Below are 25,306 nucleotides of genomic sequence, written 5' to 3' on the forward strand. Positions count from 1 at the left end.
CATGAGGAGCTTGTGTTGACTTTTATATGATGAAAGTCTATTATATTTGACATCCAGAAGGCTGGTCACACCAGTGAGAAAAATCTGTAGAGTGGTCCACACAGATCAGAAATTAGAAAGTGATTAAGTCACAAACTTGCACAACCTGCAGACATTCAGTGTATTCAGCATTCAGCTCTTCCTATTTCTTCAGTAAAACAGATGGGTTACCTCTGCATGGAAAATGGGACAAGTATCTTTTAAGCTGATTCTCCTGAGAAGTTGCTAATGAAATCAGTCAAGTGATGCTCTGACACAGGATTGTGAAGAGGACATTGACCCCTGGTGGTCACTGTCAGCAACACGGGATGCTCAGCTCTGGTGGGTGCCTTTGTTACTGTTTTGTCCACAAGAGATTTTAGGGTCTCATGTGCTGCATGCAGGTGAGTTTTTAAGCCTCAGATGAGGAAAATAACATGACCACACAGTAGATGAGAAAATTGAAGACCTCACTTCATCAACCACATTCCACTGATGAGAACTGTTTACACAGAAAGCCAGTGATGAGCTGGGAAGAAGGGGCTGGAGAAGATCATCCATAGATGGACACATCCAGCCTGCTTGAACTCCCTGTGGAAGGAGGGTGTAAATGTTTGTCCTCAACTAATAGCGAGTATTTCAAGACCTTCACAAGCTTTCAGAAAAACAGTTTTCATGAACAAGTGCCCATACGTTACTCAGAGATTATTTGTCATCATTTATCTTTCCTCTCTAGGCAGCACCGCAGTAGCATGTTCTCAGACTTCTCCCTGATCCTCTATGAGTCCCTGGTGCAGCTCCTGGAGGAAAAGCCTGCATGCAGGAGGGAGGCCTCCTCAAGTGCAGCCCTGAGGCTGTCCCGTCACCTCACCCGCCACTGCCCTTCCCTCACTTGGTAAGCATTTCTGAGCTAATTTTCCTGAGAGTGTGCTTTGGGCAGTAGATTCAGTCATTGTGACTGATTTGTGACTGTGGTGCAGGACGGTCGTAGGGGAGGAGGCTGTGCCTGTGCGGGGTAGGGAGTCATGGGAATTCTCACACCTTCTGTGCAATTTCATTGTAATCCTAAAACTGCTCTAAAGTAAATTTTATGATAAGGAGTGACAGAAACATTTGAAAGAAAATTTTTTCCACTTTTTAAGAATCATACTTAGTCTCAACACACGATTAAATAACCTTGTTCAAAATTATTTATTCATCTAATTTGAAAACTTGTTCATAGTAGCACCTTCATGGAATGTTTGTATCGACTTTATTGAGTGTGGCCTTTCCCACTCTGTGAATTTGGCTTCTACGATGTCTCTTGAATGGAATATTTCTCTTAAAATTAGTGTGTGTACTTGTTTCTATTGTTCTTTTTATCAAATATATAACCCGTTTTGTAAACAGGCTTAAACTTAATCACCCATGTCATCTCCTCAGCCCAGCACAGCTGCCTTCTCCCTCAGTTTTTCTGACACTCTGAGGATGTGGTTTCTCACACTGTGTCTCTCGCACAGTAATACACGGCCGTGTCCTCAGATCTCAGGCTGCTCAGCTCCATGTAGGCTGTGCTTGTGGACGTGTCCCTGGTCATGGTGACTCTGCCCTGGAACTTCTGTGCATAGTTTGTGTCACCATTGCCAGTGATGATCCATCCCATCCATTCAAGCCCTTGTCCAGGGACCTGTTGCACCCAGCTGATACGATAGCTGATACGTAACCTGCTTGAGGTATATCCAGAAACCTTGCAAGAAACCTTCACTGAGGTCCCAGGCTTCCTCACCTCAGCCCCAGACTGCTGCATCTGGTCCTGGGACAGGGCACCTATGGAGAGGACAAAAGAGCGAATAAAATCCTCTTTGACGGAACCAGGATCCCTTCCTCATCACTGAGACTTGAGAGCCCCTTACCTGTAGCTGCTGCCACCAAGAATAGGAACCTCCAGGTCCAGTCCATGGTGATGAGCTGTGCTCCCAGGGGCTTCTTCAGAGGAGGGATGGGGTTGTTGGGTGATGCTCTCAGGGCACCAACATATCTATATCTCAGAAGACCTCAGGTTATTTGCATATTCTCCAGGCAGGGTATTTTACAGCTCAGAGCCTGATTTAGGATGAGAAAGAAAACACAGATGCCACATCAGCCATACAAGAGTGGGATGCTGAGAGACCAAGCCCTAATCCTGCTTGAGGAAATTCATCCCTTGCCACATTTCTAAGCTTTCTGTGGACAACATTCTTCCCACTGAAGAACAAGCCCCAACCCCAAGATGCGTTCCTCACTGTGAACCCACATTTTATTGGCATAGAGCTTACCTGGGTTGTTTCTGGGACCATCGCTGTCTCTGACATTGATCAGGCACCTTGACTCCATCCTGGTCCCATTAGGAACAGTCAGAGCTCACTGGTAACACTGAAAAGGTGGCCACTAGTTACCCCACATGAGTATCCAACAGGCTCCATGGAGAGTTCTGAGATCTGCTGGGCACTCCCAAGACAGAGTCCCTAGCACCTGCCTGAGAGTCCTGAGCTCCCAGGCACTTCAGTGGAAAGAGTCTTGGTTGACAGATTTGCCCTGTGGTGTGTGATTTGTTCTGAGTTTTTCCTCCCATTGACAGTAGGGATCCGGGGTTGAAACAGAAATAGGAATTTGAGTTTCTTGATACACTCATAGTTCTCTAAATAATTACTAAGTAATTCGTGTTTTGAATAAGTTTGGGTTTTATTTCAAACTCCATTAAATGAATTATTTGAAGTATTTACATACTCTTCGTTCATATCCGTGGATTCTCATCTGGACATACTGATTTCTGATCCACTTGGTCTGTGCACCTGCCACCGCGCACGCTCTCGAATCCACCACTGTCCTGTCACACAAACATTGTACGAAACATTACTTATCTCTGAAATCTGAATATCTTATTCATAGGAATATAGTGTCTCCCACATTCACGTGCCCATTGAATTAATAAAACCATCCATATCCTTCGTATTCTCACTATTAAGATATTTATTATCGTAGGATCCCACATTTAAATATAGTTTTCATTGCCTTATTGAGTGATATAAATGGTCCAGATGAAACAGGATATTTAAAGGCATATCAGCAACTTGTTGAACACTTATTTTAGAATAATTTTTTGAATAAGGAAGACTTGGGTCCTGAGAGAATATGTCTCATTATTTATCTCCCACAAATAAGTGGGAACATATAGTGTCTGGTTTTCTATTCCTGCATTAGTTTGCTAAGAGTAATGACCTCCAGTTCCATCATGTTCCTACAAAGGACATAATTTCATTCTTTTCTTAGCTGCATAGTATTCCATGGTTCTATGTACCACATTTTTCTCTATCCATTTTGCCAGTGATGGAGATTTAGGAAAATTCCATGTCTATGCTATTGTGCATAGTGTTGCAATGAGCCTACATGTTTATATTCCTTTAGATATACGTCCAGTTGCGGGATTGTTGGGTCAAATGAAACTTCTGTTTTAGATTATTTGAGGCATCACCACTCTGCTTTCCCCAATGGTTGAACTAATTTGTATTCCCGCCAGAAGTGTATAAATGTTCTCTTTTTTTCCTGCGACCTTAGCAGCATCGGTTAGTTTTTCTTTTTAAGATTAGCCGTTCTGACTGATGTGAGATGGTACCTCATTGTGATTTTGACATGTATTTCTCTAATGATAGAGATATTCAGCATTTTATCCTAAGCTTGCTGGCTGGATGTAGGTCTTTTTTACAAAGTATCTTTTTATGTCCTTTGGACACTTTTTTTTTGGTATGTTTGTTTAAGTTCTGTAGATTCTAAATATTAGAACTTTGTCAGATGCATAGGTTGTAAATATTTTATTTCCCGTTCTATAGGTTGCCTGTTTACTCTGTTGATAGTATCTTTTGCTATGCAGAAGCTCTTTAGTGTACTTGGGTCTCATTTGTCAATTTATGGTTTTGTTAAAATTACTTCTAGCATTTTCATCATAAAGTCTTTGCCAGTTCTTATGTACTAAACCGTATTTCCTAGGATATTATCCAGAGTTTTTATAGTTTTGGGTTTTACATTTAGATCTTTAATCTACGTATAATATTTTTTAATTGATGCTGAAAAACATTTGATGAAACTGAGCATCCTTTCATTAAAAAATAACTTTTAAAAATGGCTGTAGAAAGAACACATCTCAACATAATAAGAGTTATACTCGAGAGACTTTCAGGTAGTATCAGACTGAATGAGAAATAACTAAAAGTCTTTTCTCTAAGATCTGGAGCATGACAAATTTCCCACTTTAACCACTGGTAAAGCATAAACCCTTCAGCTGTCACCGTAGTCGGCTCTTACCTGCGAGCACCACCTTTTGGCCTGATGTTCAAACTTCATGACCTAATACAAAGTCACTATCACCAGTGTACAGCACTTGAACTTGAGATTAGCTTCTCAATACATCTGTGATTCCAGCTCCGCAAAACACCATGGGCCTGCTCACATGCCCAGTATATTACTACTACAGCGGGAATTTGAAAAAGCCACCACACTAAAGCTACTAACAACAAAAGAAATCACACAGAGTAGATGCCCCTCACTTGGCCATTTCCATCAAGCCTAGTCCTTTTGCTTGCCAGGCTTGATGGCTCATCTCTACCCAGCTTTGTCCCCCACTCAGGGGCTGAGCAGAGAACTCAAGTCACTGTGCATTTCATAGACCAGTCCATTGCCTGAGCCAACAGAGAGCTTCTTCCTGTGCACAGATATCAAGCATGTACTCAACTGCTTCTACCACAGTCAGCTCTAATCTGTAAGGACATCTACTAATGTGGAGGGTGAACTTAACAGCCCAGTAAAAAAATCTGCTGAAACAAATGCATTTCAAATGAGAAACAGTTCCTGAGGCCTCCAATATCTAGGATCTGCGGGAAGCAGTGAGCCTGCTCACAAGCCCAGTACATTGTTATTAAAATCATGATTTCAGAAAACCACTAAATAATGGCTGTCTGTAGACAAGGAACTCTTACAGAATCTTTGCCACTAAGTAAACCAAGAGCCAAATCAAAAGACACACACAGTATACATTATATTCACATTCTAAGGGGAATGAAATTTTCATTAAAATCAAAATGAATTCAAAAATAATAAGAGATGGTTTAGCCAATGAAAAGCAAACAGATAAGCAATTCTGGAAGTATGAAAAAACAGAATTACAACACTCCAAATATTACCTTAGCTCTCCAGCAATAGAATCTAAACAACATTCTATATTTGAAATGTCAGACAAATAATTCAAAATGTTGATTTTAAAGAAGCTCAATTAAATCCAAAAGAATGTTGAGAACCAACACAAATAAATCAGAATAACTCAGGCCGGGCGCAGTGGCTCACGCCTGTAATCCCAGCCCTTTGGGAGGCCGAGGAGAGGGGATCAAGTGATCAGGAGTTGGAGACCAGTCTGGCCAGCACAGTGAAACTCCGTCTCTACTACAAATACAAAAAATTAGTGGGGTGTGGTGGCGTGCACTGGTTATCCCAGCTACTCTGGAGGCTGAGGCAGGAGAACTGCGTGAACCTGGGAGGCGGAGGTTGCAGTGGGCCAAGATCGTGCCTTCGCACTCCAGCCCAGGCGACAGTGCGAGACTCCATCTCAAAAAAACAAAAAACAAAAAACAAAAACGAGAATACAATATTTACTTAAGACTTTGATTTTTAAAAAATAATCAATCTTCAGTGAATAAAGACTTCATTGAATTAGTTATGAAATACAGTTTAAAACTTTCACAATGGACTATACTAAAAATATTACGTCTTTCTCATATTCCAAAATGCAATCATTTCTTCCCAATTCCTCCCCCCACCTCAAATCTGCCCCTTAAATCTGAACTTGTTCCAGCATTAACTTAAAGTACAAGGGACAAAGTCTCATCTGAGACTCATGCCCACATTACTTCCATCTATGAGCTTGTAAAATTAAATACAAGTTATTTACTTCAAAGCTACAATGTTGGTACAGACATTGCATAAACAGTGCCATTTTAAAAGAGAGAAATTTGCTAAATGAATGGGTAACAGCCTCTATGCAATGCTAAAACCTAGCAGGACAGGCACTCAATCTTAAACCTCCAAAGTGACCAATGATTCCATGTCTTGCAGCCTTGTGCAAAGTATGGGCTCCCAAGGTTGTGAGCAAACCTACGTATGCGACTTTTCTCAGTGCAGCCAACATGGCTGCTCTCACAGTTTAGAGTTGAGTGGCTTCAGCTTTTCTAGGCTTGGGGCGTAAGCTGCTATTGGATCTACCATTCTGGGTTCTAGAGGGCAGTGACCTTCTTCCCACAGCTCCACTAGACAATGTTCTGGTGTGGACCTTTTGTGGGGATTTAATTCTTCATTTTACTTCAGCATTGCCCTGAAAAAAGTTACTCTGTGTGTACTCTGACCCTAAGGCAGGCTCCTTCCTGGGCACATAACCTTTCTCAAATATCCTCTGAAATCTAGAGGGAAGCCATGAAGCTGTGTTCATTCTTGCATCTTGTGTATACCCAGGCCTTATGCCATATAGAAGACACCAAGGATTACAACTTGCACCATCAGAGGTGGTGAACTGAGCTGTAATTTTGAGCCTTTCAGCACTGGCTGGAGATGCAGCAGTGGGAATGTGGTGAGCAGACTTCTGAAATGTTGCAGCACATTGACACCCTGGGTCTCACCCCGCCAAAAAATCTGTCCTCCTGTACCTCATCTCGTAATGGAAGAATTGGTTTCAAAGACTTCTGAAATGACTTTGAGGCCGTTTTCTTACTTATTGTTTGGATTTTCACAATCAGCTTCTTTTTAGTCAAGCTAATCTTTCTAGCAAGTGTTTGCTTCACAGTGTACCTGGATTATTTCTTGACCGTAGAACCAGGCTGTACATTCTCTAAATTTCCATGCTCCACGTCTCTTTTAAATATAAGTTCCATCTTTAACTCATTTATTTGCTTCCATATCTGATCATAGACTGTTAGAAGTAAGCCGACTCCATCTTGAATGCTTTGCTACTTATAATTTTTTTTTCTGTCAGTTACCCTAAATCATCACTCTTAAGTTCAAACTTCTCCAGATCCCCGGGACATGAACATAATGCAGTCAAGTGATTTGCTTGACAGGCGATCTTTACTTCAGTTCCCAATAACTTTCTCATTTCCACTTGAGGCATTCTCTGCCTTGACTTCACTGCCCATATTTCTTTTTTTTTTTTTTTTTTTTTGGAAAAGAGTATTTATTTATTAAACTATAGTTTAATAAACAAGATGTGACACAATCAAACATTGGAGATAGGAGAAAATTTAGAACTACTCCATCAATATGGTGGCCACTAGCTGCCTGTGGCTAGTTAGATTTAAATTAATTCAATTCCTTTTTTTTTTTTGTATTTATTGATCATTCTTGGGTGTTTCTCGGAGAGGGGGATATGGCAGGGTCGTAGGATAATAGTGGAGAGAAGGTCAGGAGACAAACACATGAACAAAGGTCTCTGGTTTTCCTAGGCAGAGGTCCCTGCGGCCTTCTGCAGTGTTTGTGTCCCTGGGTACTAGAGATTAGGGAGTGGTGATGACTCTTAAAGAGCATGCTGCCTTCAAGCATCTGTTTAACAAAGCACATCTTGCACCGCCCTTAATCCATTTAACCCTGAGTTGACACAGCACATGTTTCGAGAGCAGGGGGCTGGGGGAAGGGCCATAGATCAACAGCATCCCAAGGCAGAAGAATTTCTCCTAGTCAGAACAAAATGGAGTCTCCTATGCCCACCTCTTTCTACACAGACACAGCAACAATCTGATCTCTCCTTCCTTTCCCCACACTTCCTCCTCTTCTTTTCAATAAAACCGCCATCGTCCTCATGGCCCACTCCCGATGGTCGCTGTCCCGATGGTCGCTGCTGGGTACACCTCCCAGACAGGGCGGCCGGGCAGAGGCGCTCCTCACTTCCCAGACGGGGCCGCCGGGCAGAGGCGCTCCTCACTTCCCAGACGGGGCGGCCGGGCAGAGACGCTCCTCACCTCCCAGACGGGGCGGCCGGGCAGAGGCGCTCCTCACTTCCTCCCAGCCGGGTGGCAGCCAGGCAGAGGCGCTCCTCACCTCCCAGACAGGGCGGCCGGGCAGAGGCGCTCCTCACTTCCCAGAGGGGGCGGCCAGGCAGAGGTGCTCCTCACTTCCCAGACCGGGCGGCCGCACTGCCCATATTTCTTTCATCATTTTGGACACAACCATTTAACCAGTCTCTAAAAATTTCCCAACTATTCTTTATCTTCCTGTCTTTTTCTGAGACCTCTAAATCATCCAAATCCCTGCCTGTTATCCTGTTCCAAAGCTGCTTCCATATTTTCACTTATTTTTTTATAGCAGTACTCCACTTCTTTTTTTTTTTATTATTATACTTTAAGTTTTAGGGTGCATGTGCACAACGTGCAGATTTGTTATATATGTATACATGTGCCATGTTGGTGTGCTGCACCCAATTAACTCCTCATTTAATATTAGGTATATCTCCTAATGCTATCCCTCCACACTCCCCCCATCCTACAACAGGCCCCAGTGGGTGATGTTCCCCTTCCTGTGTCCATGTGTTCTCATTGTTCAATTCCCACCTATAAGTGAGAACATATGGTGTTTGGTTTTTTGTCCTTGCGACAGTTTGCTGAGAATGATGGTTTCCAGCTTCATCTGTGTCCCTACAAAGGACATGAGCTCATCATTTTTTATGGCTGCATAGTATTCCATGGTGTATATGTGCCACATTTTCTTAATCCAGTCTATCATTGTTGGACATTTGGGTTGGTTCCAAGTCTTTGCTATTGTGAATAGTGCCACAATAAACATACGTGTGCATGTGTCTTTAGAGCAGCAAGATTTATAATCCTTTGGGTATATACCCAGTAATGGGATGGCTGGGTCAAATGGTATTTCTAGTTCTAGATCCCTGAGGAATCGCCACACTGACTTCCACAATGGTCGAACTAGTTTACAGTCCCACCAACAGTGTAAAAGTGTTCCTATTTCTCCACACCCTCTCCAGCACCTGTTGTTTCCTGACTTTTTAATGATCACCATTCTAACTGGTGTGAGATGGTATCTCATTGTGGTTTTGATTTGTATTTCTCTGATGGTCAGTGATGGTGAGCATTTTTACGTGTCTGTTGGATGCATAAATGTCTTCTTTTGAGAAGTGTCTGTTCATATCTTTTGCCCACCTTTTGATGGGGTTGTTTGATTTTTTCTTGTAAATTTGTTTAAGTTTTTTGTAGATTCTGTATATTAATCCTTTGTCAGATGGGTAGATTGTAAAAATTTTCTCCCATTCTGTAGGCTGCTTGTTAACTCTGATGGTAGTTTCTTTTGCTGTGCAGAAGCTCTTTAGTTTAATTAGATCCCATTTGTCAATTTTGGATTTTGTGGCCATTGCTTTTGGTGTTTTAGACATGAAGTCCTTGCCCAAGCCTATGTCCTGAATGGTATTGCCTAGGTTTTCTTCTAGGGTTTTTATGGTTTTAGCTCTAACATTTAAGTCTTTAATCCATCTTGAATTAATTTTTGTATAAGATGTAAGGAAGGGATCCACTTTCAGCTTTCTACATATGGCTAGCCAGTTTTCCCAGTACCATTTATTAAATAGGGAATCCTTTCCCCATTTCTTGTTTTGTCAGGTTTGTCAAAGATCAGATGGTTGTAGATGTGTGGTATTATTTCCGAGTGCTCTGTTCTGCTCCATTGGTCTATATCTCTGTTGTGGTACCAGTACCATGCTGTTTTGGTTACTGTAGCCTTGTAGTATAGTTTGAAGTAAGGTAGCGTGATGCCTCCAGCTTTGTTCTTTTGGCTTAGCATTGTCTTGGCAATGTGGGCTCTTTTTTGGTTCCATATGAACTTTAACGTAGTTTTTTACAATTCTGTGAAGAAAAGTCATTGGTAGCTTGATGGGGATGGCATTGAATCTATAAATTACCTTGGGCAGTATGGCCATTTTCATGGTATTGATTTTTCCTCTCCATGAGCATGGAATGTTCTTCCCTTTGTTCGTGTCCTCTTTTATTTCATTGAGCAGTGGTTTGTAGTTCTCCTTGAAGAGGTCCTTCACATCCCTTGTAAGTTGGATTCCTAGGTATTTTATTCTCTTTGAAGCAATTGTGAATGGGAGTTCACTCATGATTTGACTCTCTGTCTGTTATTGGTGTATAGGAATGTCTGTGATTTTTGCACATTGATTTTGTATCCTGAGACTTTGCTAAAGTTGCTTATCAGCTTAAGGAGATTTTGGGCTGACACTATGGGGTGTCTAAATATACAATCTTGTCATCTGCAAACACGGACAATTTGACTTCCTCTTTTCCTAATTGAATACCCTTTATTTCTTTCTCCTGCCTGATTTCCCTGGCCAGTACTTCCAACACTATGTTGAATAGGAGTGGTGAGAGAGGGCATGCCTGTCTTGTGCCAGTTTTCAAAGGGAATGCTTCCAGTTTTTGCCCGTTCAGTATGATATTGGCTGTGGGTTTGTCGTAAAAAGCTTTAATTATTTTGAGATACGTCCCCTCAATACCCAGTTTATTGAGAGTGTTTAGCATGAAGGGCTGTTGAATTTTGTCGAAGGCCTTTTCTGCATGTATTGAGATAATCATGTGGTTGTGGTCTTTGGTTCTGTTTATATGATGGATTACAATTATTGATTTGCATATGTTGAATCAGCCTTGCATCCCAGGGATGAAACAAACTTGATTGTGGTGGATAAGCTTTTTGATGTGCTGCTGGATTTGGTTTGCCAGTATTTTATTGAGGATTTTTGCATCGATGTTCATCAGGGGTATTGGTCTAAAATTCTCTTTTTGTTGTTGTTGTGTCTCTGCCAGGCTTTGGTATCAGGATGATGCTGGCCTCATGAAATGAGTTAGGGAGGATTCCTTCTTTTTCTATTGATTGGAATAGTTTCAGAAGGAATGGTACCAGCTCCTCTTTGTACCTCTGGTAGAGTTTGGCTGTGAATCCGTCTGGTCCTGGACTGTTTTTGGTTGGTAGGCTATTAATTATTGTCTCAATTTCAGAGCCTGTTATTGGTCTATTCAGGGATTCAACTTCTTCCTGGTTTGGTCTTGGGAGGGTGTATGTGTCCAGGAATTTATCCATTTCTTCTAGATTTTCTAGTTTATTTGTGTAGAGGTGTTTATAGTATTCTGTGATGGTGGTTTGTATTTCTGTGGGATCGGTGGTGATATCCCCTTTATCATTTTTTATTGCATCTATTTGATTCTTCTCTCTTTTCTTCTTTATTAGTCTTACTAGTGGTCTATCAATTTTGTTGATCTTTTCCAAAGACCAACTCCTGGATTCATTGATTTTTTTGAAGGGTTTTTTGTGTCTCTATGTCCTTCAGTTCTGCTCTGGTCTTAGTAATTTCTTGCGTTCTGCTAGCTTTTGAATGTGTTTGCACTTGCTTCTCTAGCTTTTTTGATTGTGATGTTAGTGTCAATTTTAGGTCTTTCCTGCTTTCTCTTGTGAGCATTTAGTGCTATAAATTTCCCTCTACACACTGCTTTAAATATGTCTCAGAGATTCTGGTATGTTGTGTCACCTTCTGCCATCATTGTGTGTCCTGATGCCTCCCAGTAACACTTCCTGTTTAGCCTGCAGAACTGTGAGCCAGCTAAACCTCTTTTCTTCATAAATTACCCAGTCTCAAGTAGTTCTTTATAGCAGTGGGAAAATGGACTAATACAGAAAATTTGCACCAGGAGTGTGGTACTGCTATTACGATACCTGAAAATGTGGAAGTGACTTTGTAATGAACAGATGTTGGGAAAGCCTAGAGGGCACACAAGAAGACAGGAAGACGTGGAAACGTTTGAAACTTCCTAGAGGCTTACTGAATCGTTTTGACCAAAGTGCTGATAGTGATATGGACAATAAAGTCCAGGCTGAGGTGGTCTCAGATGAAGATGAAGAACTTCTTGTGAACTGGAGTGAAGCTCACACTTGCTATGCTTTAGCAAAAAGACTAGTGGCATATTGCCCCTGCCCTAGAGATCTGTGCTATGTTGAACTAGGGAGAGATGATTTAAGGTATCTGGCAGAATAAATTTCTAACCAGCAAAGCATTCAAGATTTTCCCTGGCTGTTTCTGAAAACATAAGTCATATGCATTCATGAAAAGATGGTCTGAAATTGAAACTCATATTTAAAAGGGAAGCAGAGCATAAAAGGTTGGAAAAAAATTGCAACCTGACCATCTGGCAGACAAGAAGAACCCATGTCCTTGGGAGAAATTCAAGCTGGCAGCAGAAATTTGAATAAGTAATGAGGAGCCCAATGGGAAAAATGTTCCCAGGGCATTTCAGAGATCTTTGCGGCAGCCCCTCCCATCACAGGCCCAGAAGCCCAGGAGAGAAAGATGATTTCATGGTCCAGGCCCAGTACCTGACTGCTCTGTACAGCCTTGAGACGTGGCACCTTACACCCTTGTCTGTCTCGTGCCTGCCATAGCTAAAAGGGACCAAGGTCGAGCTCAGACCATTGCTTCAGAGGGTGCAAGCCCTAAGCTTTGGTTGCTTTCACATGGTTTTGAGTCTGCTGGTGCACATAAGGCAAGAGCTGAGGTTTGGGAACCTCCTCCTACTTTTCAGATGATGTACGAAAATGCCTGGATATTCAGGCAGAAGTCTGATGAAGGGGCTGAGCCCTAATGGAGTACCTCTACTAGGCCAGTGTAGAAGGAAAGTGTGATGTTGGATCCCCCACACAGAGTCCCCATTGGGGCACTGCCTAGTGGATCTGTGAGAAGAGGGCCACCATCCTCCAGACCCCAGAATGGTAGAACCACCAACGGCTTGCACGGTGTGTCTAGAAAAACCATAGGAACACAATGCCAGCCTATGAAAGCAGCCATGGGGACTGTACCCTGTAGAGCCACAAGGGTGGAGCTTCCCAAGGCCTTGGGAACCCACCTCTTACATCAGTGTGTCCTGGATGTGAGACATGGGGTAAAAGAAAAATTACTTTGGAGCTTTAACATTTAATGACTGCCCTGCTGGTGTTTGGACTTGCATGGGACCTGTAATCCCTTTTCTGTGGCCAATTTCTCCTATTTGGATTGGGAGCATTTACCCAGTACGTGCACCCCCATTGTATCTTGGAAATAACTAACTTGTTTTTAATTTTACAGATTTATAGGGGGAAGAAACTGACCTTGTCAGAAGAGACTTTAGACTATAGATTTTTATGATTATGCTGAAATGAGTTAAGATTGGGAGACTGTTGAGAAGGGATAATTATATTTTGCAATGTGAGAAGGACATGAGATTTGTCATGGACCAGGGGTGGAATGATATGGTTTGTCTCTGCATTTTCACCCAAATCTCATGTTAAATTTTAATCCCCAAGTGTTGTAGGAGGGGTCTGATGGGGAGAGATTGAATAATGGGGGCGACCTTCCCCTTTGTGATTCTCGCAAGATCTCAGAAGATCTCATGGTTTAAAAGTGTGGCTCATTTCGCCTTGCTCTTTCTCTCTCTCTCTCTCCCCTGCCAGCATGTGAAGAAGGTCCTTGCTTCCCCTTCACTTTCCATGATGTCTGTAAGTTTCCTGATGTCTCCCAATAATGCTTCCTGTTAAGCCTGCAGAACTGCGAGTCAACTAAAGCACTTTTCTTCGTAAATTTCCTAGGCTCAGGTAGTTCCTTACATTAGGGTGAGAATGGACTAAAACACAGGTTGAAATAGTTCTGGAGATCAAATGTACAGCAATGTGACTATACTAATGAATATTGTATTATAAAGGTATCTTTTGCCAGAAGAGTAGATATTGGGTGTTTTTATCACACACACACACACACAGAGTAAATTAAAGGCATAAAATGATAACTCTCTGAGATGACAGGCATGCCTATTACCTTGATCATGATGAGCATCTCCCCAGGTACATCAATACATCAAGTGGTGTACCCTAAATATATACAATTTTATTTGTCAGTGATTGCTCCATAAAGCTGAAAAGTTATAATGCATACTTATATTTCTACATATTTTATCAATAAAATGTGTGAATATAAACAGAAGAACTTGTACAAAGATACTTATAATAGTTTTGTTTACGATGTTTATTTTGGAAACAAATTTAAATCCCATCAACAGGAAAATAGATATACATATTGTCACTTATTTACTTAATAAACTGATTTATTTATTTAACAATCTGCCATTTATTAACGTAATTGATTTAGATATGAAATATCTATATGTGTATGAGTACATACATATTTATACATATGATGACAAAACCTTGATAGATGCTATTACATGAATGAACCTCACAAATAGTAAAAGTTGCCCCTTACAAAAATGATCTATAATATTTTATTCCATGTATATGAAGTTCTAAACAAGAAAAAGGGACCTCCTATAGTGACAGAAATCAGAACATTTTTCTATTTGCATTTCTCTGATGATTAGTGATGTTAAACATTTTTACAATATATTTGCTGGCCACTTGTATGTATTCTTTTGAGAAGTGTCTGTGTCATTTGCCTATGTATTAGTCCGTTTTCAAACTGCTGATAAAGACATACCCAAAACTGGGAAGAAAAAGAGGTTTAATTGGACTTACAGTTCCACATGGCTTGGGAGGCCTCAGAAACATGGCAGAAGGAAAAAGTCACTCCTTACCTGGCGGGTGGCAAGAGAAAATGAGGAAGCAAAAGCGGAAACCCCTGATAAACCCATGAGATCTCATGAGACTTATTCACTATCAAGAGAATAGCATGGGAAATACCAGCCCCCATGATTCAATTGCCTCCCCCTGGGTCCCTCTCACAACACGTGGGAATTCTGGGAGATACAATTCAAGTTGAAATTTGGGTGGGGACACAGCCAAATCATATCAGCCCATTTTTAAAGGGGTTATTTATTTTTTGCTTTCTGATTTGTTTGAGTTCTCTATAGACTCTGGATACTAGGGCTTTGTGGGATGCAACGCTTGTGAATATCTTCTCACATTCTGTAGATTGTCTGCTTACACTGCTGATAGTTTTGTTTGCTTGCTTGTTTGTTTGTTTGTCTTACTGTGCAGAAACTCCTTAATTAATTAGGTCCCACTTGTCTATTTTTCTTTTTGTTGCAACTGGCCTTGGATACTTAGCCAAAATTTTTTTGTCAAAACTGGTGTCAATAAGAGTGTTTTCAAGGGTGTCTTCAAGGAGTTTTATGGTTTGAGGTCTTACATTTAAGGCTTTAATCAATTTTGAGTTAATTTTATATATGTTGAAAGTACAGGGTCAGCTTCAATCTTCATCATATAGCTAGCCAGTTGTCCCAGTATCATTTATTGAACAGGGAGTCCTTTCCTCGTTGCTTGTTTTCATCAGCCTTATCAAATATGAGATGATTGTAGGTGAGCAGCAACGCACCACTCAGAATGGTATCACAAAAAAGTCAAAAAACAAAGCATGCTTGTGGGACTTTGGAGAAAAGAGAACACTTATACACTGTTGATGAGAATGTAAATTAGTCTTGCCACTTTGGAAAGCAGACTGGAGATTTCTCAAAGAATTTAGAACAGAGATATCATTTTACCCAGCAATTCCACTACAGGGTATACACTAAAAAGTAAGCAAATAATTCTACCAAAGAGACACCTACACATGCATATTCATTGCTGTGCTATTCACAGTGGCAAAGACGTAGTTCAACCCAGATGCACATCACTGGTAGACTGAATATAGAAAATGTGGTACATCTACACTATACAATACTACACAGCCACGATAAAGAATGAAATCATGTCCCTTGCCGCAAAATTAATGGAGCTGTTGGTCTTAATCATAAACAAATTAATGAAGGAACAGAAAACCGAATACCACATATTCTCCTATGTGGGAACTCTGCCTTGAGCACACACGGACATAAATAGAAGAACAATAGACACCGTGGACTGCTGGAGAGTGGAGGGAGCGGGTGATGGAATCTGGATTCCAAACCTCAGCATCACTCAATAATCCCATGTGACAATGTCCATGCATGTCCACTCTGTATCTAAATTAAAAGTTGAAATTTAAAAAAAAAAATCCTTACAATAGAGCTGACTGGAAGCACTGAGAGGACACTTGTGGAGATGGACCTGCTCCTCACCCTAACTTAGGTGCTGGAGACAAACGTGCACATTTGCCAGAAACCCTCAAACTGTACATTGAAGAGCTATGCATTTTTGTATGTTATCTCATAAAAACAGAAAATAGACAATTGTAGGAAAATATTTTTATTGAAATTAAATCTTAATAACATGCATATGAAAATTCAAATAGAAAATGTAAATGTGATTATTACAATAATTATTTAAAGACATTCAGTTATATCTACTAGAATAAAATCCCAGAAATAAAAAAGATAAAGGTGACATCTTAAAATGAAAAATTAATAGACACACATTTCACAAATAAGTAAAACATGGCTAAAATATGTTGAACATTTTATATTATTAGTTATACAAAGTTAATAAACTATTGATATAATATTGTAAACTGTTTTATTAGGATAAATTACTAACATTTTGTGTCAAACCATAACTGGGGACAGCCGACAGAAAAATAACAATATTTGCAAGCACATGTTATAAATGTTAATATATTCTCAATGTTGGCCCAGCTCTTACACCTGAAATTTTCAACTATATCATGGATTTGTTTGGAGTCCTAGGAAAAATTAATTTTAAGAAATTACTAAAGGAATTGTCTCCAATATGGAGATATTAGTATCTCATCTATAAAGAAATGGAAAATACATAATACATGTCAAGTCCTTGTAAGAAACCCTGTCCCATGGAAAAGGGCTTATCCTATTTGTTAGTGATACATTTACTGTTAACATTATCACCTTCACGATGTTTTAGAAAATTAAAGCAAAGCGTGGTGAATTGAAGTGTGATGTTGCTTGTTTGGTACAACAGCGGGGTGAGGATAATGAAGAGCCTGTGATCCCGAGGAGATGGCCTAATCCAAGGAGAGGGAGGCTCCAGGTCGTGTGGGCTCACACGGGGCTCCTGCTTCTGCCTGTCCCTCAGCCACTCCCAGAAGCCTTCAGGAGACAGGGGTGCGGATGGGCCCTTGAGACAATCAAATGAGAGCTGGAACTGAAGAAAAAGATAATGATCTGGGATAAATTTTTAAAAATTAAAATAAAAAATTTTATTTTAAATTCACAAATTATGGTTGTTTATATTTACAAGGTAAGAAGCAATGTTATGATTTGTGAACACCATACGGAATAACTAAGATAATTAAGAAATGATTAAGATAATTATCATTTATCACTTCAAATTCTTATTATTTATTGTGACAACCACATTTGAAATAACCGTTAACAGTAGTTAAATGAACAAATATAAATCAATTGATGTAAATAATTAAAAATAACCAAAATCAATTGTGAAATACTCAAATAATTTACATTTAGCTCATCATTAAGTTTGATTCTTTAGGACATATTTTTGGAATTACTTTATTGTAATGTTTATTATGGATTCCTACACATATATGCATATGTCTTTGTATTTATATATTTTTTATTTCTTTGTTTTGTTTTTGTTTTTGTTTTTTGTTGTTTTTTTTGAGATCAAATCTTGCTCTGTCACCCAGGCTGGAGTGCAGTGGCGCCATTTAGCTCACTGCAATCTCTGCCTTCCGTGTTCAAGTGATTCTCCTGCTTCAGCCTACCGAGTAGCTGGGATTAAAGGCACGCGCCAATATGCACAGCTGATTTTTGCATTTTTAGTAGAGATGGAGTTTCACTGTTTTGCCCAGGCTGGTCTCGAACTCCTGGCCTCAAATGATCAGCCCACCTAGGGCTTCCAAGGTGCTGGGATTACATGCGTGAGCCACCGCGCCTGGCCTATACATCTTTCTATGATTATAAATTTATGTCCCTATAGCTTTGTAGCTGCTGATGTCAACAAATGTTAATAAAACTCTGGAAGAATCGGTGCAAATAGGAATGTTTATTTCATTAAAATGTAAACATATATATATAATTTTTAAATTACTAACATTTAAATACTAACGATAATAAATTCATAATAAACACAAGTAATAAAACGTCACAGCCTAGAACGCTCCAAAGTCCGGCAAACACAAACCTGACCTCCAGCTGAGGAGAAAGGAAACCTCCCCCAGCACCTGCTCCTGGGACTTGTCCTGTCCCGTCCTCAGTGGGTCTCGAGCGCCCCCTGGTGGCCCCGCGCGCCCCTGCAGGGAGGTTTGTGTCTGGGCTCACACTGACCTCCCTTCACTGTGTCTCTAGTACAGTAATACACAGCCGTGTCCTCGGTTTTCAGGCTGTTCGTTTGCAGATAGGCGATGCTTTTGGAATCATCTCTTGAGATGGTGAATCTGCCTTTCACAGACGCGGCGTATTCTGTTGTCCCACCTTTAGCTTCGGTTCTAATGAAACCTACCCATTCCAGCCCCTTTCCTGGAGCCTGGCGGACCCAGTGCATGTAGTAGTTACTGAAGGTGAATCCAGAGGCTGCACAGGAGAGTCTCAGGGATCCCCCAGGCTGTACCAAGCCTCCCCCAGACTCCACCAGCTGCACCTCACACTGGACACCTGCAAACACAGAGACATTGTAATCAGAAACAGCCACACATATCCACTGTTTCTCTCACTCATGTCACCTCACACTCAGTGTCTCTAGTTCACCATGAATTACCTTTTAAAATAGCAACAAGGAAAACCCAGCTCAGCCCAAACTCCATGGTTGGTGGTCTGTGTTCAGTGCTGATCACCAAGTGGAAACTCCTGGGGATCCCAGGGCGGGGTCTCCTCTCCCAGAGCTGCAGAGTCAGGGCTGGGCTGGTTTTCATCAGCAGAGGGAGGACCCTATTTGCATGTCTCCTACTATATAGCAAGCTCTGGGGTGGGAAGCCTGAGGAGAGGACAGGCCCAGATAAGATGACTGTGCCTTGCAGGAGTTTGGTGACAATGATGGTATTTGGGAAATATGCTGTCTTATTATAAAATTATACTGTGATAAACACTTTGAAAAGATTACCTTATTTTATTTTTACATACTTGTGTAAATTATGTTTCGTCAGAGCCAATGGTTTCTCCATGTACACATGCTCAGTATGTGTCTAAGAGCTCATGTCTGGGATGGGTAAGCCCTGGTACCTGGGCCTGTGCTCCTCATCACTGTCTGCAATGACTCCCTGAACCGACCCCAGGACAGAGCTGGGTGTGCCTAGTGTGGTTTGTGGAACCCATTTCCTGTATTGAGAACATGTGTGATTTTGCTGCATTCTAGCATTCACCTAAAATATGGTGAGAACTAGGGTTCAGGTAGAGAAATTCTTAAGTATTTCTGAAATTTAATATACATTTTTCTATCTTTCTGTCACTCCTTCCTTGTCTAAGTTTCCATTTGTTGCTTGTAAGAAATTTTATAAGTTTCCATTTGGAGATAATAAACTTTCACGTATTTAAAGTCTACAGTTGATAAACACGATGTAACCGCCATCGTTATCAAGGTGGACAAGAGAATTCTCAGCATTTCCTTTTGTTCTTCTATATTCTTCCTCTTTTCCGTTTCTTTCTTCTACCATTTCCCTGGCAACTACTAATCTTTATATTGCTGCAGATTCATTTTAATTTATCAGAATTTATAAAAATGAACTAACATAGTATATATTCTTATTTGTTTGGCTTATTTTGGTTAGCACAAATAATTAGATATTTTCCCTTGTAGTTGTGTATATCAGACATTCACTCATTATAAATGCTGGGTAGTATTCTAGCAAACAAAGTTTATCATAATTTGTTTTTTATTAAGCAGCTGAACAACATTTGAATTTTGTATTATTCTGGATCTTAAAAATCTGCTATTAAGCTTGGAAATGTACTTACAAAATGAATATATTTTTCATAATTTTTAAAACTGCATCAACAATAACAGATAAACATGGAAGATGGAATTTTGCAAATTTTCTTTAATACTTCTGATAAGTACAGTTTCAAAACAAACAATAAACCTGAAGTTTAGGAAGAAGCAAGTTCTTGTAGAAAGTAACAAAGCCAGGGTATGAAATTATCTAAGGCAGAGTCTGGAATATAGGCTATTCCAATAAAAAAATAAAAATATGTATTGGATTGCTTGAAATACAATGTGGCAAGTGTTTTGTAGTGTGAAATTTTAAGGGACCAAATACTAAAAAGCTAACCTATCCTCTTGAAATCCTTTCCCCAAGAAAGGGGTCAGTCACAAAAATCTTCCTTTCTCGAAGTGTCTGTCAGGGAGAAAAGAAGAGCCCACACTTCTAAAAGGTATTCAGACCCAATGCCCTTATTTCCACTATGGAACTAAGAATTTATTCTGCAAAGGCAAGCCACTGAAACCAGAATCCTAGGGCCACTGGTTCAACCCCGCAGGAATTGAGATGGGAACAGAGGTCGCCACCAAAGATCTATTGAGAAGCAGCTCCCCTCTTTTTCTTATGGAATCAGAGCCTTAGTCTGCAGGGCAGGGTAGCAGAACTGAAAGGTGATGACACTGATGGAGAACACTGGAGCTGGGGGAGGGAACATGTGTGGAAAACAGGAGGACTCTATCCCAGGGGAAGGGGCAAGAACACAGAGAGCAGCATCTCCTCTGGAGGAGGGTCAGGAACACTTAGAAGGTCACACCCAGAGTCCAGGTCACAATGCCTTCCTAGGAATATGGACCAAGGAATATGGACCTAGGAATATGGACCCTTTAGTCTAAGTTAGAATTTGTCAGTAAATAAAACACAGGAATGCACCTGAGGGAGCTGAAGGAGATTCTCTGGAGGACGGAACAAGGTGAAGAGACAAAGTCAAGCAGAAAAGACAAAGAAGGTACCATTGGAGGATCTGTAGTCTCTGGTGGGCATAGAAGGACAGACTTCAATTAGTTTTTGAAACCTTTATATCAGTCTTTAGTAATTTATGTGATAAAATTGTCAGCCTCTTCAATGGAGTCTTATTATCCCCATCAGGGATAAGCATCCATGTGGGCACGTGGTGCAGTTCTGGTCATGCGGGCAGGGGAGATGGTCTGTTGAGGTGTTCCTGGTCCTTCAGACGAGAATTGCAGAAATGTCTCTGCCCCTTTTCCAGCCAATATTTAATATATGTATGTGACCATGGGAATGTTGTCACCATGTCACTGCATGACGGGAGTCACCTGGGGGGGGTGAAGCTGACTTTCTGGATGCATCAGTGTGGAAAACTGAGAAAAGAAACTTCCTGGGCACATGAGCTGTCAAATTATTCAATCCTGGAGCCACTCACCTCCAGGCTTCTTGTTGCATTAGGTTGTGATTTTCCTCATTGTTTAATCAGCCTAGGTTGTCTTTCTTCACTCTCTGCTAAAGTAGTCGCACATGATAATCCAGAGGCATTGAGATAAATCAGTAAGTAATTGGATAATTAGAATGAGCCCCAAGTGATGTCAGTTACTGTGTGGTTAATAATGTGATAGACAGGAGACATGGCTGGATACTAAGAGTGTGTTCACATCTATTTAATCTAGATTAGCAAAATGGGTGTGTTGAAAAATGACATCTTTAAATAAAAAATATAAAACTTCTAATAAAATATGAAGACTCTTTTGGTCAAGAGTTATCCCACTAGCACTATGGCATTATGGTCCCTCCCTCAGGACACATCAGTTACTATCCTATGACTTGGAATCTGTAGGATTTATACATTCAAAAATATTACCCTCATTGTTCACCTCCGTCCTGTTGCATGCATGTGTTACACAATATTGAAAGTAATTTTTGTATTATACTCACTCCAATCACCAAAAGTTTAAGGTCGTCTTTTTATGTCATCTTTTACCAGGGTTTTGTAATCTTCAATCATGGCATTATATATGCTGGAAGAAACATCAGGAAAAAATTCTGCTGTTGAAACATATTGGAATAAATCTTATCAGGCACTATTGACCAAAACACTGCAGAAAAAAAATCATGGAATCAATTCTTGTGTGATATTTTGCAACTAAAGAATCAGATCGACCAGATGTGGTGGCTCATGCCCATAATTCCACCACTTTGAGAAGCAAAACCAGGGGAATCACGTGAGACCAGGAGATCGAGACCAGCCTGGGCAACATAGAGACCCCATTTCTATGAAAGAATTTTTTTAAAAAAATCAGCTGGGTGTGGTGGTGCAGCCCTCTAGTCCTAGCTACTCTGGAAGCTGAAACAGAAGGATTTTGTGAGCCGGGATTTCAAGGTTACAGTGAGCTATGATTGTGCCACTGCACTCCAACCTGTGCAACAGAGTGAGAGCCTATCTCTAATTATAATAATAACAACTAAGAATTTTACACACTTGTAAGGCACCTCAAATAGAACATATTAAACTAAATATTCTCTGGAATCCTCTGGCGCTTCTGATGTTTTGGAGCAGACCTAAGACATTCAGAATAAGCCGATGATTTTAGATAGTGAAAAGTCTCCACGCAAGGGAACAAGGACCCTTGTGTAATCCCCTGCCCTGTGCCTTTCACCCTTTTCGCCTGATTTTCCTCATCCTTTTCATTATTAATTGCTTATTCTTATAAGCAGTCTTCTCATTTTTTTGTAGACCTGGTTGTTGTCCACCCGTATTAGACACTGATTTTTTTTGTTCATGATTTTTATAGTTGCTGTATAGAATAAGTCATCAGACTATTGTTTTGAGTCTGACTGCTGATTACTTAAGGCCGCTTCCTCCATCTTCTTCTTTCTTTCCCACACGAGGTGAGTACTCTAGTTAGGAATCACAGGAACTCCCCCATTTGATACCATTTTGAGGTTCAAGCCCCACAGACTCCTTTCCTGAGTGAGAACCCTCACTCTATCTCCACCACCAAACCACTATAGAAACCCTGAGCCAGTCTCCTTTCTTGCTCTATGGAGCCATTTTGGACATTCATGAGAGACCAGCACTAATCTCCGCAGACACCTCCTGAAGTAACTAACCTTTCCACATTCACATGGGGGAGTGTGCGGCACCCACGGATGTGACATCCACACTATATTTTAGTTGAGATCTCTTGGCCTTTGCATTGTTTGAACTAGAACTGATGCTGCAAGCTTGGTGCCACGATTCCTAACCACAGGATGCACCTGTTCCCTGAACCAACTCCAGGACAGAGCTAGACATGCCTGGTGTGGTTGATTAACCCCTCTTATGTAATGAAATCATGAAATTACTTAGTTGTATTCTAGTGTTTCCCTAAAAATATAGATAGGTGTAGGGTTGATTCACAGGTATATTCCAGATTCTCTGATTTCATATATATATAAAATTAAATCTTTAATTCTGTGTTGAGAAATTTAAAATTTCTTCAGTTTGGTGAGTGAAGTCCTTATGCCATTGTTCTGTGATTTTCCTTTTTACTTCTCTTATGTTTCATTCATCTCTGTCTAATTCATTTTCTATCAAATTATATGTGTTGAAATTTGTAATATTTTAATGAGGTGAAAGTAGCAAATAATAACCATCCCGTATCATGTACAGTTTGACAAATAGTGACACAACCATTACATTTCTCAGTATAGAAAAAAAATCAATCATCCTCAAAATTTCCTCGTTTTCCTATAACTCCTGCTTCCTCCACCTTCCCTTCTCACACCACAACCAGAGTCAACTACTGGTTTTCTTTATGTAATATTACATTAGTATTCATTTTATAGAATTTATAAAAGTGGAATAGTATGTATGGACTTGTATTTGTTTGTCCTTTTTTACTCATCATACGTACTTGTGAATGTACCCTTGCTGTTGAGTGTATCCAGCAGTACCTGATTGTAACAGTGGGTATTTTTCCAGTGAATTAATTTACCACAATTTGTTTACTGATTAAACTGTTGATTGATATTTGGATTGCTTTCAGTATCTGGGTATTATTTAAAAAGCTGCTACTCATCTTAGAGAAGTACACAGCTGAGAAATACAACGTTCTTATTCTTGCAGCAATATGAACAGCAGCTAAACTGGAAAAGCTGCAGTTTAATCAATTGTCTTCAACACATCAGGTAATTGAAGTTCTAGAAATCTGTGTGTGTGAGTGAGTTTGTGAGTGAGAGAGAAGAAGGGAAAAAAGGAGAAAGAAGAGAAGGAGATCCTACATAATTGACCATAATTTATGAGGAGCTCAAATAAACACAGAGACTCAGATTCTTAATGGAAAAGGTCCACATAAGATGGAGAGGACGACTTGATGCACCTACATTTGCTTATATATTTACATAAATGCCATTTTCTAATAATACAAAGAATCACGTACATGAGAATAAACATAGTGGCGGGTGTCCAGTGGTGAAATATGATGGTGATGCAAAACCCCATCTCCAGCACCTTTTCCCTCTTCCACCTGCCTTGACGGGTGTCCTGAGCGCCCCCTGGTGTCCTGAGAGTCTCGGGCTGCTCCTGAGCTCTCCTGCAGGGAGGTTTGTGTCTGGGCTCATAATGAGTTCCCCTTACCCTGTCTTTTGTGTAAAAATTCATGGTTGTGTACTCGTTGCTCAGTTAGCTCAGCTGTAGGAAAAACAGCTTTTTGGGTGTGGATCTGGAGATGGCGACTGGACTCTTGAGGAGTGGGTTGGATTGTGCACTCCCTCATGTATTGTGCACCTGTTTCACTCCCGTCCCTTCCCTGGCGGGCTGACGGATCTAGCTATAGCAGGAAGCACTGGTTGTAATGGAGAGGCAGAGATGGCACAGGCGAGGGGGAGGATCTGTGAGGGCTTCACCAGGCCAGGAGTGCACCGAGAATCACAGTTGTTGGCACGCACAGTTTCTGAACAACATGTTGAAATTCACAAATATGCACATTTGGATGAAAATGAAGAACTCACTGTTTTGCAATTTGTAGCTCCCCGAGACCAAATAGCAGATTCAGAAGTTAGAATTAGACAAATATATGGTCACGTTTTTTCTTCAAACTTTCAACCAAATAAGAAAGACAAACTGCTGACAGAAGAATGGGTATTGGATTATCACCTCCATCTATGATAAGGGTGATTTTCGGAATAAGATTGACCTGTGATAGCCTAAAGGGTGTCGTAATCCTGAATTCACAATTAGACCTGAGCAGCAATCATGGACAGGGCAGGTCGCCTCACATGAGGAAAGATCTGACTCTGCAAAGCTGCACACGGGGGTCTCTGCAGGCCCTTAGTTGTACAGGAACAGCTCCTCCCTCAGACTCAGAGTGAGGACAGCGTGCTCTTTACCTGGGGGAGGTGAGGGTTAGTGTGTGGAAAGAACCAAACACACTCTAATCAATATCTCTGTAC

The 25,306-nt window shown here is 40.6% G+C and overlaps 1 gene segment (V, D, J or C); it reads right to left on the reverse strand.

Moving 5' to 3' along the window:
* The window catches only part of LOC100938028 (immunoglobulin heavy constant mu-like), a 478,283-nt gene that overhangs the window by 427,958 nt on the left and 25,019 nt on the right, over positions 1 to 25,306 (reverse strand). Inside the window, 2 exon segments of the C gene segment in view lie at positions 18,286 to 18,602; positions 18,706 to 18,794. Of these exon segments, the coding sequence occupies positions 18,286 to 18,602; positions 18,706 to 18,751 (363 nt within the window).

This window comes from Pongo abelii, chromosome 15 (genome assembly GCF_028885655.2).
Source record: "Pongo abelii isolate AG06213 chromosome 15, NHGRI_mPonAbe1-v2.0_pri, whole genome shotgun sequence".
Classification (NCBI taxonomy): domain Eukaryota; kingdom Metazoa; phylum Chordata; class Mammalia; order Primates; family Hominidae; genus Pongo; species Pongo abelii.